Source organism: Palaemon carinicauda, chromosome 8 (genome assembly GCF_036898095.1).
Source record: "Palaemon carinicauda isolate YSFRI2023 chromosome 8, ASM3689809v2, whole genome shotgun sequence".
In the NCBI taxonomy this organism is placed as follows: domain Eukaryota; kingdom Metazoa; phylum Arthropoda; class Malacostraca; order Decapoda; family Palaemonidae; genus Palaemon; species Palaemon carinicauda.
In genome coordinates this window covers 6876805-6893112 of record NC_090732.1, presented here as the reverse complement: position 1 = coordinate 6893112, position 16308 = coordinate 6876805, and the positions used below count along the sequence as shown (strand labels likewise).

The 16308-nt window shown below is 44.6% G+C and overlaps 1 protein-coding gene across 1 annotated transcript in view; it reads left to right on the top strand.

Annotated features, from left to right (window-relative positions):
- JMJD6 (Bifunctional arginine demethylase and lysyl-hydroxylase PSR) overlaps positions 1–13358 on the top strand; it is a 34490-nt gene extending 21132 nt beyond the window's left edge. Inside the window, exons 4-8 of the mRNA XM_068378417.1 lie at positions 7792–7988; positions 8939–9086; positions 10496–10684; positions 11531–11712; positions 13091–13358. Coding sequence (XP_068234518.1) covers positions 7792–7988; positions 8939–9086; positions 10496–10684; positions 11531–11712; positions 13091–13124 — 750 coding nt within the window. The 3' untranslated portion in view covers positions 13125–13358. The remainder of the gene's footprint in view (positions 1–7791; positions 7989–8938; positions 9087–10495; positions 10685–11530; positions 11713–13090) is intronic.
- Positions 13359–16308: the final 2950 nt, after the last annotated feature.

Below are 16308 nucleotides of genomic sequence, written 5' to 3'. Positions count from 1 at the left end.
GTGAACAGACGTGTCTGTTCATCGTCCTCGTTGACAGCCTTTAATCTTTTTCCTGCTTTTTCTTTTCTACAGCTGTGTGTTGGTTTGAAGTTGACTTTCGTTATTATTATATTACAATGCGTACGTGCCCTGGTGTTGCCGGCCGCCCTTGTGGGACCTTTATGTCGGCCTTAGATACGGACCCTCACACCCTTTGCCCTCAGTGTCGGGGCCGACGGTGTGACCAGGAAAACATGTGTTGTGAGTGTAGGGAGTGGTCTGCCTCCCATTGGGAGAGGTTTGGCCGCCGGCGTAAGAAGTCCAAGAGAGACCGTTCTCCTTCGGGGGTTGCCTTGAAGGAGGAAGGTTCTCGGGATTCTTCTTTCGCCGCCCAAACCTCCTCCGAAGCTCCCCCTCGACCGGCTCCTAAGGAGAGTTGGCCGAGTGGTAGCGCAGGCCCTAGTTCTGTTTCCCGACCTTGGGTGGGGGGAGAGGGCGTCGCCTCCCATAGCGGGGCGGTTTCCCCTCCTCCTCCGGGGGAGGCCATTGATAACTCCTTGTCTAATGATGATCTCTTACAGATTTGGGCTTCCCTGGGGCTTAAGGGCTTGCCCTCTAGCGTCGCCTTGATTGACCTTGTCTCGTTGGGGGCCGCCGTTAAGCAGTCGCCGGCGGTAGCAGAGGTAGACCCTCTGTCTATCGTCGACGTCGTGGTGGCTGAGGCCTCCGACGTGGCTGGGCAATCCTCTGCAGGTGCAGTTGAGGAAGATGGTGCTGAGGGCTCTCCTCCCCCTTCCGTACATCCTTCGAAGGGGGAAGTGAGTCCTACGGGCTCTTCTGCTGTTCAGCTTCCTTCTAAGGGAAGTGCTTTGACTGAGACTCCCCTTCGGAGGACTGATGGTCCTGATGATCTTCCCCGTGGCCGCCTCCGCCGTAAGGCTCACCGTCCGCTGCGTCGCAAGGGCCTCCCTTCCCCTTATAAGGAGGTTAAGAGGCGCCTTTTTGGATCTTCTTCCTCCGAAGGGGACTCTCCTCGTCGTACTCAGCCTACAGCTCCTGCTCCTTTGGACCTCTCTGCAGACCGTTCTCCAACTCCTGCTAGATCTTCACCTTCTGGGGAACTCATCACCCGACGGGCAACGGTCCCTTCGGGGCAAAGGGATTCTTCCCTTCCACGTGCAGTGCTAGCGCACAGGCGCTCTCCTGCTCGTCAGCGCTCTCCTGCTCGTCGGCGCTCTCCTGCTCGTCAATGCTCTCCTGCTCGTCGGCGCTCTCCTGCTCGTCAATGCTCTCCTGCTCGTCGGCGCTCTCCTGATGTTCGCCCTCCTCGTCAGCGCTCTCCTGCTCGTCAGCGCTCTTCTGAGCGTCAGCGCTCTTTTGAGGATCATCGCCCTGTGGTCTCTGACCATCCTGCAGTTCCTGTTGAACTCCCTGCGCGCCATCAGTCTCCTGAGCTCTCTCATCCTGTGTCTACGCAACAACGTTCGCGTTCTCCAGCGCGTGTGTCAAAAGCACATGTTCGCCCACGCGCCTACAATCTTCCTGTTCCTGTTCGTGAACGCGCCGCGCCACCTGTTCCTTCACAGGATCTCCCGCGTCGCCCTCCTGCTCCCCAGCGATCACCTACGCGCCAGCATTCGCCTGCTCGCCAATGTTCGCCTGCTCGCCAGCGCGCACAGGCGATTTTAGTATCGCCTATTCATCAGCGTTCTCCTACGCGTCAACCATCACCTGGCGATCACCTGCTCGCCAGCGCGCACAGGCGATTTTAGTATCGCCTATTCATTAGCGTTCTCCTACGCATCAGCGATCACCTGTTTATTGGCGATCTCCGGACCGGCCCCGTGATTTACAACCTGCGCGCACGCGTTCTCCAACGCTTCGTCGACCAGAGGTTCTGAAGGGACATGGTTCGCCATCTACTAGCTCGCCATCGCGCGATCACTCACCTGCGCGTGCTGCGCACTATTGCTCGCCAACGCGTCACCATGCGACAACGCGCCATCGCCCATCTGCGCGTGAGCGCTCGCCAGCTCTCCACCAATCGCCTGTTGATCTACAACGCCAGCGATCTTCCTCACCCACACGGCAGCGCGTTTCCTCGCCATCGCGCCAACGCTTTCGTTCGCCGACTCGGACACGCCCTCATTCACCTGTACACCCTCGCGCCCACTCGCCTGCGCGACCGCTCGCCTGCGCCGCTCGCGCGCGCCCGCGCGACCATCGTTCGCGGCGAATTTCGCAGCCGGTGGTAGCAGCAGGAACGCGTGTTCCTAGACAACGCTCGGGATCGCCTCCACCCAAACACAGGATTGTAGTGCAGGACAAGGATATTTCTGAGGAGAGGTTAGTGCATCATTCTTCCCCACCTTCTTTTCAGGCAGGTACTGTGGTGTCCACTCCAAACGATCGCCCGATCCCTTTCCCTTTAGCGAGGATTTCGGACTCTGTGTCCTTGGAGCAGCAGACTTGGTTTGGTCCTCTGGCGCGGGCGTTAGTGAGGGTTATGAAGCCAGCACTCGCCGACCAGGGTAACAAACCAACGGCTGTCTCTCCTACGCTGAAGAGAAAGAGAGGAGTGGACTTCGTGGTGACTTCCCCCAGGGCGAAGTTGGTTCCCAAGAGGTCTGTCGCGAAGCCCCCTTCTCCTGCTCGAGTGCTTTCTCCTTCTCCCGTGGACGAGGCCTTTTCGTCCTCGGGTGAGTCCAGTGAAGCGGTAGTCTTTCCCTCGGCACCAAGGGGGGAGACTTCGCTTCATGGAGGAGAATCGTCTCGTGAGGAAGGGGCTCCTCGAACCTCTTTGTTGGGATCCTGTATCCCTCCCAGGAGGGAATCCAAGGACTCCAAGACCGTCCCGGAATCATCTTCGAGGATTCGCCAGGAACCCACGGCTCCCCGGGGGAACGTCCACGCTTCACCCCAGGAAGAGATCCCTGGGACAGGAGACTTAGCTGCCAGCCCGCAGGGAGGAGATCAGCAGGAATCCGAACATGCCTTTTGGCAGGTCCTAAGCCTGATAAGGCAACTTAACGGGCTTATGGATCCAGTCATCGCCCCCCCGTGAAGGCAAAGACACTATCTTAGATGAAGTGTTTGACGTTCGGAAGGCCCCTAAGTCCAGTGCGGCTCTGCCCTGGTCTCGGGGTCTGAAGAGTGCCAGAGCTAGGGCCAACGCTCAGCTCGCGATTCTTGCCTCCTCCAGTCGTTCCTCTGCCGGGAACAAGCTCATCCCTCCTCGTCTTCAGCAGAGGAGGTATTTCGAGATTCTGGGTGAGTCCAGCCTCGCTCTTCCTCTCCATCACTCTGTGGAGGAGCTGGCGAAGGGAGTTCCCCTTGAGAAGCGCTCTGTCCGGCAGGTGTCGTTCTCAGCGGCAGAGATCCTTAGCCACGAGAAGGTCGCTAAGTGTGCCATGCAGGCCACTTCGTGGCTGGACTTTTGGCTAGGATCTCTGGGCATCCTATTGCGCTCGGAGGACTTGTCCAAGGAGACCAATAGGAAGGCCCTGGAGACCTTCTTGCTCTCGGGCACCCGCTCCATCGAGTTTTTGGCGCACCAGGTTACCACCCTGTGGGCCAACTCGGTGTTGAAGCGTCGCGATGCTGTGTCCGAGAGATTCCATCCGAAGGTCCCCGCCGTGGATGTGTGTAGGCTCCGACATGCTTCCCTTCTGGGGGAGAACCTGTTTGAGCCTCAAGACATGGAGCGAACGGCTGAGAGGTGGAGGAAATCCAGCACGGACTCCCTCCTCCATAGGGCCCCTACAGCTCGGCTCTATAAGCCTCCATCTGCGCCGCAACAGCAGCAGCAGCCTCGTAAGGCTCCAAAGTAGGCACCGGCAGTTAAGAAGGTGGTGTCTAAGCCCCAGCTCTTTCCAGTCAAGGTCAAGAGGGGCGGTAAGTCCTCCAGGGGAGGCAAGACTCCTAGGGGTGGCGGCCGCGGCCGCAAGCCCTAGGGGTGGCAGTCGCCCTGCGTGTCCACCTGTGGGGGGATGCCTTCAGCGTTGCGTCCGCAGGTGGCAGCAACACGGGGCCGATGCTTGGACAGTCTCGGTGATCGGCCAAGGCTATCGCGTCCCGTTCACAACATCTCAACCTCCCCTGACAGCGAATCCAGTGTCGTTGAGCTCCTATGCCACGGGATCAGCAAAGGGGCTGGCCCTTCAGGCCTAAGTTGAGACCATGCTCTAGAAGGGTGCTCTCCAGGAGGGCGTCGACGGCTCCCCAGGCTTCTTCAGTCGACTCTTTCTTGTAAAGAAGGCTACTGGAGGCTGGAGACCTGTCATCGACCTCTCAGCTCTGAACGGGTTTGTCAAGCAAACCCTGTTCAGCATGGAGACAGCAGACACGGTCAGACTTGCGGTGAGACCACAAGACTTCATGTGCACACTGGATCTAAAGGACGCGTACTTCCAGATCCCAATCCATCCGTCTTCCAGGAAGTATCTGAGATTTTGCCTAGACGACAAGATCTACCAGTTCAAGGTGCTGTGTTTGGGTCTCTCCACAGCTCCCCAGGTGTTCACCAGAGTGTTCACCCTGATTTCATCTTGGGCGCACAGGAACGGCATTCATCTCCTTTGTTATCTGGACAATTGGCTGATCCTAGCAGACTCGGAGTCGACCCTTCTTCGGCACCGAGACAGGCTTCTGGATCTTTGCCAGGATCTGGGGATCGGGGTAAACCTCGAGAAGTCCTCTCTGCAGCCGTCCCAACGACTGGTTTATCTAGGCATGCTAATAGACACCAATCTCCACAAAGCCTTTCCATCAGACGACCGGATAGCAAGGCTGAGGAGGGTGGCGGAACCCTTCCTCAGGCGAGAAGAATTCCCCGCCCAATCGTGGTTGCGTCTCTTAGGTCACCTATCCTCCCTGGCCTGTCTGGTTCCAAACAGCCGCCTCAGGATGAGATCCCTTCAATGGCGGCTCAAGTTCCGTTGGAATCAAGGATCCGATTCCCCGGACATTCTGATCCCAATGGGGTCTCTGGAGCAGACGGACTTGCGATGGTGGCTGGTCGACAAGAACCTGCGGAAGGGAGTGAGTCTTCTCGTCCTTCCCCCGGAATTGACTCTGTTTTCGGACGCGTCAAAAGAAGGGTGGGGGCGCACGTTCTGAACCAGAGGGCCTCATGCCTTTGGTCAGAATCAGAAAAGTGCCTACACATCAACCTGCTAGAATTGAAGGCCGTCTTTCTGGCTCTTCAGCAGTTCCAACGGTCCCTGGCGGGTCACTCCGTGGTGGTGATGAGCGACAACACCACGGTAGTGGCTTATATCAACAAGCAGGGAGGCACTTTTTCACAGCAGCTATCCCATCTTGCAGTAGAGACTCTGAGGTGGACCGAAATCCACTCGATAGCACTATCAGCTCGCTTCATTCCTGGCAAGAGGAATGTGCTCGCCGACAGTCTGAGCAGGGCTTCGCAGATAGTGAGTACCGAGTGGTCTTTGGATCCTCAGATAGCCAACAAAGTCCTGACTTTGTGGGGTTCCCCGACTGTGGACTTGTTCGCGACAGCTTTGAACTTCAAGCTGCCCCTGTACTGCTCCCCAGTCCCGGACCCCAAGGCACTCTGGCAAGATGCTTTCCAGCAACGGTGGGACAACATCGACGTGTACGCCTTCCCACCGTTCTGTCTGATGAGAAGGGTGCTCAACAGGACCAGACTATCGGTCAACTGTTCGATGACTCTGGTAGCTCCGCTATGGCATCACGCGGAATGGTTTCCGGACCTTCTGCAGCTCCTGACGGAGCTCCCGAGGGAGCTTCCTCCACGACACGAGCTTTTCAGACAACCCCACTCAGGCGTCCCTCACAGGGCCGTAGCCTCGCTTCGGCTTCACGCCTGGAAACTATCCAGCGTCTCCTCGCGGAGAGAGGCTTTTCGCAACAGGTTGCGGAGAGAATGTCTCGGCACCTGCGAAGGTCCTCTGAGGGAGTCTACCAAGCAAAGTTGAGAGTCTTTTGTGGTTGGTGTCGTGGAAGGGGTATCTCTCCACTCGATGCCACTATTCCAGTAATAGCGGACCTCCTCGTTTATCTGCGGGAAGAAATGCGCCTTTCTGTCTCGGCAGTGAAAGGCTATCGCTCAGCCTTAAGCTTGGCCTTCAGACTGAAGGGCGTGGATATTTCTTCATCGCTAGAACTCTCTTTACTCATACGTAGCTATGAGCTTACCTGCCCCCAGTCGGAAGTGAGACCTCCTCCTTGGAACGTGGTTCGAGTCCTCAGGTCTCTTAAGAGACCTCCTTTCGAACCATTACGCCAGGCCTCCGATCGCCACCTGTCTTGGAAGACGGCTTTCCTACTCACTTTGGCTTCGGCCAAGCGAGTTAGTGAACTTCATGGTCTCTCGTACGACATCGCCCATTCAAGGGGATGGGGGGAGGTAACGTTCAGGTTCGTCCCTGAGTTTGTTGCCAAGACTTAGAATCCTGGAATGCCGGATCCTCGCTTCGACTCTTTCAGGATCGCGAGTCTCCGTTCTGTAACAAGCGACCCAGACCAGCTGCTATTATGTCCAGTGAGGTGTCTGAGGCACTACTTGAAGAGAACGGCTGCAGTCCGTCCTCAAGTGCGAGCTTTGTTTGTGAGCACAGGCAGGACTAAGAGGAGGGTCACCAGGAACACCATCTCAGCTTGGATTCGAAGGGTTATCCACCATGCCTTGAATCCTGACCCTCCTCTGTCATGTCGCCCTCGGGCCCACGATGTCAGGGGTATTGCTACATCCCTGGCCTTCAAGAGAAACTTCTCTGTGACGCAGGTACTTCAAGCTGGGGTCTGGAAGCGTCAGACAACCTTCACAGCCCACTACCTGCAAGACGTGACCCACAGGAGCCTCGATACGTTTTCTATCAGCCCTGTGGTGGCTGCACAACAGCTGGTCTAACCTCAGGCTCATTTTTGGACAAGTAGGAGTAGGTTGAGGGCGTTGTTACCCGGTCTTAGTCTGCGTAAATGAAAGCGTATGTCTGACCCTTACTTCTTTCTTCATTCTCCCCTCTCTTGGGGAAGCAGCATCCTGGTCCTCGCATAGCTGACCTCGACCTCTGCAGGTAACCCATGCTTCTTTGTGCTCCTAGTATTAAGCTTAATACTGTTGCGTCTCCCATACCCTGACGAGGTGGTATTGGGAACGTCCTATCCTAGAATTCCTATCTGAAGGTCTCAAGGTCAACTTCATAGGACGAGTCACACTCTCCTCCACACACTGCTTATGTAGGCCACTCGTTCCTAGCACTTGTGAGGTACAGGGGCTCCTCTAGTGCTGCTCACTGAGGGATTGAGCCCCCGGGCAAGCCGAAGTCAGTAAGGCTGGGGACTTTCCACCCTTCCTAAGGAGTAAGTCACCCAATGTAAATAGCGTGGTTTGTATTTCGGTTACGGAACAAATGACAAATTCGAAGATAATTTGTATTTTTCCTAACCATACAAACCTTAGCTATTTACACATATGTGCCCGCCATCCCTGGCCCCCAAGTCAAGTCCTACCTCTAAGTGAAGTGAAGCAAGTCACCGGTTTGTGGGGGGGGGAGAGGGGTAGCAAGCTACCCTTCCCCTACCCCCCGCTAACTAGTGCGGGGGTAATTAACCCTCGTTAAAACTATTTGCTCGTCATTTCAGCTGCGCTAAAAGGTAAACCCAATGTAAATAGCTATGGTTTGTATGGTTAGGAAAAATACAAATTATCTTCGAATTTGTCATATTTATTTTTTGTTAAGTTTGTATGGTATTAAGGTGTAGTTTTTACCAAGCAAAAACAAACTTGCTCTCTTTCTTAGCCTGGTAAACTTCTTGCCTCCTCAGCATATACGACGCAAAAAGCTTTTAGAAGATTATGAAGTTCCAAAGTATTTTCGTGATGATTTATTCAAATATACTGGTGAAGATCGTCGTCCTCCATACCGCTGGATTGTTATGGGTCCTGGGCGATCTGGCACTGGTATTCACATTGACCCACTAGGAACAAGTGCTTGGAATGCTCTCCTACGGGGACACAAACGGTAAGTTTTGCTGTTGTTTTGTGGTCATGCGTAGGATTTCCATGTTTTAGTTTTCTATGTGTCCAGTGTGATTGATAGATGCTAACTCATCTCTGGCAAATTACATATGGATTGTTTATTAACACTAGTATATTCAAGAATTTTTTAATGTGATTTGTTTCCATGGTGGGATATATTGCTGGTCTGTGTCAATTGTTGTCATCAGAATCTTGAAGGGTTAAAAAGAATGAACGGATTTCAATGACCCTTAACTGAGTCGCATAGCTGTATAGCTGTATTATTCAAAGGAAGAGTATTCTTGACAATAGAAATAATAAAATTCACCCTCAATATCTGCCAACCATTCGAAAACAGCCGACTCTGAGCTGACTCATGGTCGGCATGTCCACTCTGGCCTGCTTGCTTACTGTATATGTCTGAAACTTTTAAAGCATGAATATTAATTCTCTCTTGCTTTGTTTTGAGAGTTTTTGTTTTGGGGAATTGTTTTAAAGCTGTGCTGTTTCATCTTTGACAGGAGTGAAGTGGTATGTCATTGGTCTTCTAAAGCACATTATTGTGTGAAATGCAATGTAAATAAGCTTTTCTCTGAGAAGGTTGATCCCCACTCGTGTTGAACTTGCCGATGTGACCAATTTTAATTTAGGGATCAGTATGGGGAGTGTATTAAATTTCTTCTGTTAATATGCAGGCTGATTTGAAATATCTTGGGAAAATGCCTCAGGATAGAGATGCTAAGCATAGGAAAAAAGAAGAGTATTGTGCAGAAAATGAGACATCTAGGGGTTGCAATATTGAAATGATGTGATGTTAACCGCTGAATCGGTAAAAGTAAAATCAGAAGTAAGAATAGGATTGAAGATGATGATGGTCATTTTTCTATTGCATTAGAAAATTTAGTATTAGAATACTAACTCTTATGCTGTTTGAAAGGTTAGTTTGTTTTACAGATGGTGCATGTTTCCCACGGAAACTCCTAAGGAACTGATTAAGGTTACCTCTGCAGAAGGTGGAAAGCAAGTAGATGAAGCTATAACCTGGTTTTCAATTATTTATCCACGTACTCAAAAACCTGATTGGCCTGAAAAATATCGCCCTGTGAGTACATTACGTGCCTGCTTGTATGTTTCCTCAATTATTTCTGTTTTTATATGGTTTTAGGAATATGATACTATTGGTTGTATTATAATGATTTGTAATTGAAACAGGTTTATAATGAAATATTTGAAAAAAAATATGAATCTCATAGACATCATATAATTGTGTGAGAAATTATTAAACCCTGGATAGGTAATGTTATTTTGCTAACTTATTTAGGGGTGATAGAGTTGAGCTCTACTCTGGTTCAAACACAGATTTATGAAAAAATTATTTGTGCATCAATATTTATTCTTTTGATGGCTAAAAATGCTTATAAAGCATGCTAAGAACTACTGAAAACAGTACAGTAATATCCATCTACAAATTAAACATTTAATACTATACAAATGAATTTAAAAGAAATAATAAAAAAGGGCTACATAATATTTACACAAAAAAATTACATACGCATTCCTGACTGCTTGAGGAACAATTTGGGACTGCCAGAAAGGAGTCAGACCCTTCGAGGCCATATCTGAAATTAGAAGTTTTTTTTGGCCAAAGGAAAAATTTCATAATTTTGTGGATTAACTAAATGAAATAGGCAGTGGCTAACTTTTTTTTATAGAATAGTCATATTGTAGAACAAAAATACAGTAGAAAAAAAAATATGCACTAAGATTATGTCTAGGGCCAAATATAAAAGTCATTATTTATGTCCTAGTTTCACCATGAAAATAATCTTATAGAAATCATACTCTTTACCAAGTCTAAAAGCTACTGCACATGAGAATAGAAAACATACTCTTTACCGTGTCTAAAAGCTACTGCACATGAGAAAAAATGGTATTTTTTTTTTTTTATAAAAAACAAATTTTCTTCCTTTGGTATCTAAATAAAATAGTTAGGGGCTCAATTTTGTACGGAATGAAGTCATATATTCGGCCAACTTTGATTGGGTTAAAACTCAAGAAAGTTGGCCTTTATCCATGGCTGATGAAAACTGAAGAAAATCCCAAGAAATCAGCATTTAAATGAAAATAGACTACATTACATGGAAATATATGGCATCTGGGCCTGCTTTATACACACCTTAATCACGCAATTTCTATCAATCATTTTTTATACAAGTCTAAGTACAATTGTACATGAAATATTATGTAAAAAGTTCAGAAATAGGACAAGGGAGAAAGCTAAATGAATGTGCATCCTGGCACGACTGAAGCGTGCCATACTGGCATCTCATAGGTTGAAATCATCTGCAATTATCACAGGCAATATTTTATGGGAAAAAGATTTTTTTGACTCGGGAGGGGTCATGCACGACCCATCACAGCTATCCAGGGTTATATCTAATATCTCATAAATCTTTAGAAAGTAAGTTATATTATTGGTTAATATATATACTGTATCTTTTTTTTTCACAGCTAGAGTTGATACAGAATCCTGGTGAAACAGTTTTTGTGCCTGGTGGTTGGTGGCATGTTGTAATCAATTTAGATAATACTATTGCCATAACCCAAAACTTTTGTTCCTGTACAAATTTTCCTATAGTCTGGCATAAAACAGTTAGAGGTCGTCCAAAGTTATCCAAGAAGTGGCTGAGGGTTTTAAGGGTAAGCTCTTTTTCTAGTTTTATTGGTGAAATACAAATTTGGTATGCCTTTTTAAAGGAAATTAAGGTATAAAATTTATGGAAATGTAACCCTGGCAGTAAATTTATTATTGGAAGTAATCTCTCACACAAGAGGGAGAAATGATAACTGTAATGAAGAGACGTAATTGTCTGCATTATTGTGAATTGGGATATGCCCCCTTCCAATATATTTTGTGTATTCTAATTCTGCTAGTATAATATATTGTATATATATTTTCATAAAATATCTAATACTGTATAATCAAGTTAGCATTTGGTATTTTTTTAAGCCTGATTTATTTGTATCCTCTCTTGTTGATTTTATGTTATGTCTTAGCTTATTGCTGTTATACTTTCATCTTGATATTATGCAATATAGTATTGGATTACCCACTAGTGTATTGTATCAACTCTGTGGATACTCATAGAAGTTCTCTGAGAAAAGTTGTGAATGAACTTAAAGAACTTGAAAGAGGTCAAGGTATTAAATTTAGTTTTTGTTTGCAATTGTTGAATGATATTTTATGGGATGGAATTTAATTCTTTACTTATGGGAAATAAAAGAAATTGCCTAATGTAATATTAACAATACAGCAGTCTTAAGGCTTCAACAATGCTAGATGTAAAAATTATCGTTGTTGTAATTGGCTAATTTTAATCAGTTTCTATGATTATTGAGACTGGACCTGTTAAAGATTTTGATTAGGTTAGGAAAGAAATATAGGCATGACTACATTTAGAGATCAGATATAATTAAAAGATGAAGATGCTAACTGTAACTGTAGTCTATGCCTCTTAGGTAACATGATCTTTCTTTTTATATCAGGAAAAGAGGCCAGATTTAGCAGCAATAGCAGATAGTATAGATGTCAAGAAAAGTAGTGGAATGGCATCGGATTCATCCTCAGATTCTTCTTCTTCGTCCTCTTCCTCATCCGATGGATCCTCATCTTCCGATAGTATGTCAGATAGTGGTCAAGAGAGTTTACCAGAACATAAGAAAAAGAGGTAAGTTGTGTGTCTTTGTAATAAAGAGCAGCATATTTCACCAGTTGAGTTACAGTTGCCTCACCTTATGTGGAACACGGGCTATTGCGTTGTCACTTGCAAGACGTTAATCTTTGAGGTTGATTAGCAAGATACAGTGTAATAGGGTTAGCATCTTGAGTCCCATCCTCATATTTGTGCCTTTGTGGAACCCAAATAATATCATCAATTCCTCAGATGTCCTCCTCTATTTCTATACCGTACATTTATCTGCACGACTGGTAACGCTTTTTCTAATGACACTAAGGGAATGCAGGTCTTAATCTTCTAATAGAAATTTATTCACAGAAAATTTAGTTAATAAATGTATTTTAAAACTATTTAAAGATGTACTATGGTCTATTAAATCAAACCCTAATGTTGAACTCACTTATGGAATCCAGTAATATAAATGGTTCTTCAAAGTCAGGATATCTTCTTGTAACTACAAAAAAGGATGGTTAAAATGTGGATTCATAGATGGCATTGCAAGACTAATAACCTAGAGGGGTAGATGACATAGAGGGAAGGGAGATAGGTATTTTATACTTTTTTATTTAAGAACCTTGTTGACTACTAGGTAAGATTCATTGAAATAAAAGCTTAGGAACAGTCATTTGATATATTGTATCATATGAGAGTTTTGTATACTGTAAAAAGTAATTTAAAATCATGATGGAATGAAGGCTAAATTAAAGTGTTCAAGATTAATAGATACTTTGTGTCATAAGATTTAGAGGGTGACTTAGTGTTAAGCGGTGTTTACATGGTCAAACGGTTCATCGAACCTGGTTGTTGAACTTGTTTGTCAAATGGTGCTAAGAGGTGGAGTCAGCCACAAATGCATAAGGTTTGTGGGCAATGAAGCCCCACCCACAAAAGTGAGCCGAGAACAGACTTTCTTCTAACTGTTCGACGAACGTGTTAGACAACCAAATACTCCGTTCACACATTCGAATATCACTTCAAACTTTTGTCTGTCGAACCGCGTTCAGCGAACTGTTCAACTGTGTAAACCCGTCTTTATAATACTGTATATCCATATCTGACAATACATGCCTTCATGTAGATACTTTCAATGTGAGCAAACTCAATGGTAATCATAACTTCATCTAAAGAATTAACTCAATCACTTGAATTTTGAAGAATCTTTTGAATAGATTCAAGTTGAAGCGCAGTTGATATTTATGTTTGTGATGTGGTCAACCTATTCCTGTGTTGGAATGTCATCATAAATTAGATGTGATCGTAATATTTATTATTTTGTTTATTTTATGGTCATTCATAGAATGGTAGAGTACTATACTGTACTTAAAATTCTCTCTTGAATGTTCTCACGCAATCTCCTATTTTATTTCAGGCGAAAGACTCACAACTCTCCTCCATGGCATTGAAGTTTAGTAACTTTTTGTAATGTTTGTAACTGATATGAAATTATGCTAATATATCCTCTGTATCACTATGTTATGCCTTCCTATATGAAGTCTTGCCTTGTCTTATACAGATGGAATGACTATTCTGAGATAAATTATGTACTTTTTATGTGATTGAAAAGGAAAATGAAACCTGATTAATACCAGTGATTTTATACAGTTGTGTAAACTGATTCAATAAATTGTTTATTGTAAGAGTTGTTTGTTATATGCTAACATGTTCAGGTTAATTTTTTCTTTAGACTAAGTCTAAAAGGGATAGGCAACTACTACAGTATGTGTGTTTCATGTTTGAAGGAAGGAAGAGATCTACTTCTTGAAAGAAATAAAGGTTGTAAGAAGAGGGGAAAACTAAATGATAGGCCCAAGTAAAAGAAGCATTCATCAAATCAAAGAAACCAAGGATTGTTGGTCTTTATAGATATTAATCACATTCGTAAACATGGAAACAAGGGCTGGGGACTAAGGATGTTCTTATTTTTTATTTCTGTCTAACAATAAAAAGGCTAAACAGTACTCATAATAAATGAGAATCTCTTGGTTTTTAGAAATTATAAAGAAAAAGGTCAATAAATGGGCATTAATTCAGTCATATAAAAAAAAAGGTGCAGCATCTGGACACTTGTTAAGATATACTGTATAGGCTTTGGAAGTAAAATTCAGCATGCGGATTATCAGTTTTAACTACAGAAGAGGCACTTGGGAGTAGCCTGAGGACCCTATAGGTTTAAGAATTGAATGACTAAATATACTGGCAAATAGGTATAAGGTAGGTCCTTGGTTTACAGAGATCCATTCCTGTCATGCTGTAGTGTAAGCCGAGTTTCGATGAAAGTTGGAACACGCCTAAATACAGTAAGGTATGTATACACTAAAATCACCTCAGAAGCTAATCCAGTACTGTATAGTAAAGTCATAATCTAGGGCCTAGAATTGCACTTTATATCAGAAAAATATACATACATACATATACCAAGGCACTTCCCCCAATTTTGGGGGGTAGCCGACATCAAACAAATGAAACAAAAAAGGGGACGTCTACTCTCTACGTTCCTCCCAGCCTGACAAGGGACTCAAACAAGTTTGGCTGGTACTGCTAGGGTGGCACAGCCCACCCTCAGAAAAATATCTAGGACAAAAAAAAAAAAAAATTTAATATGAAACTGAAAAAAATATAAATTTCCTTTACTCTTGCGTTAACTTGCTCATGGGAACGGGTGTTGCTTTGGTGTGAAAAGACAGGATTAAAGCTATAAGGGAGCTTTGGATACAGGAGAACCTGCTGAAGTTTCTGGAGATACTGGCAGGTGCAGGTGAGTCGGGAGAACTGCAGAAAATGCTAGTGATACTAAGGCAGACAAGTCTTGAGAACCTGCTGGAGATACAACTGGGGCAGGTGAGTGGAGAAGTTGAAGATACAGGTGAGTCTAGAGAACCTGAAGAAGATGCTGGAGATATATGGTTAGATGTGTGGAGAACCTGTAGAAGGTTCTGGAGAGACTACTGTGGTAGGTGGTTCAGAAATAACTGAAAGCTGAAGGAGGTAGCGAATCGTCCAAGGTAGAGAGGGTACCGGATCTGTTGTAGGACTACCTAGCAGTTATATATTCCATCATAGTTGAAGATGTACAAATAGTAATCTCTTCTGCTTCACTTCGTGTATTTTTAATTTATTGCCAATGCAGTCAGTATTTAAAAAAGTCATTAACTTTTATAGCAATATTTGTTTAAAGAGGAAAAGTTCATTATATTGATCTTTAACAATGGAGTGAAACTAAGTTTAAACACATTGCACAAAGTTTTTACCTCATCAAGAGAATTAGAACTTCCTTTATTTTAAATACAGTAAACAAATTTGCAAACCAATTGATGAAACCTGACAACTAAAAACTTGTCATCCAAAAATATAATATTTTTATATTCAGATTTTTTTTCCTGTCCAGGGAGTAAGTTTTTTTACTTTTTACAAGCCAAACTTTAGCCTGCACTTGTTTATAAAGTTTACAGTACCTATTGGAATTTACAAAAAAGTTACAAAACACCAAAGCCTCTGTGTGACATTGTTCTATGGAACATCTGGCAAATGAAATAATTCCATTATGTTTATAAAACATTTTCCCACTGTAATGTGAATACTCAACCCGGAGACCACATTCAAAATAGCCTCTCAAAGTAATTTGAATACTAATGTGCCATAATCCACCATCCATCTCAAAATTATCATAAGATGCATAGATACTTTGGTCTTGCATGTGTAAGTATAAAAGACACATTCATATAGCACCTCTACCATTGGATGGTGAAATACAGTACTAATAAAAGTATGAGTTGAACAAGATAAGTGTGGTATTTTTACCTTATGATCATATAACCATACTTCACCAATGTCTAAAACATATATACATCCATCCATAATTAACTCAATGATTTAAAGGTCACATATCTTGCTGGTTCTAACAGTACTGTTACAAGCAGGTCTGACATACTTTATGTTCGAATTGCGAAACAATAACATATATGAAAATGTATTGAAAGAATGCATATTAATTGAAGATAAGATGTTTTGGCACATTTATTATTACTTAATTTTGGGTAACTGACATGATTTTAAGTTGCCTGAAACATTAACAGACCTGTAGATTTATTTATAAAGGCTATTTTTGTTTCTATTTATTATATATTTAAATACTAGAAAGCTTTTAACCTACACATGTAGAAAAATACAGTCCTCTTATTAATCTCCTATTGAAATGCAATATCTCGGTGATCTGTCAGACTGGGGTTTGAGCCCCCTCAAGCTGATAGTTTCTTAGTGTCTGCGGCCTGATCATCCTCTTGAGCTAAGGGGGGGGGGGTTTGTTTGGGGGAGCCTATAGCTCCACCTGCATAGTCATTAGTAGCCATTGTTTGTTCCTCGCTGGTCGTAACTTGGGTGGAGAGGGGCTTGGGCGTTGATCATATGTATATATGGTCAGTCTCTAGATCATTGTTTCTGTTCCTTGCCTATGCCATTCATGGGAGATCTTTAAACTTTCAAGTGAATGTAGACCTTTAACTTTGATGTGTAGAGATGTTCAGTCCACTTCTCAACAAAATAAATTACTAATAACTAGTTCCATATATCTTGCCAGACTATAAAGCTAAA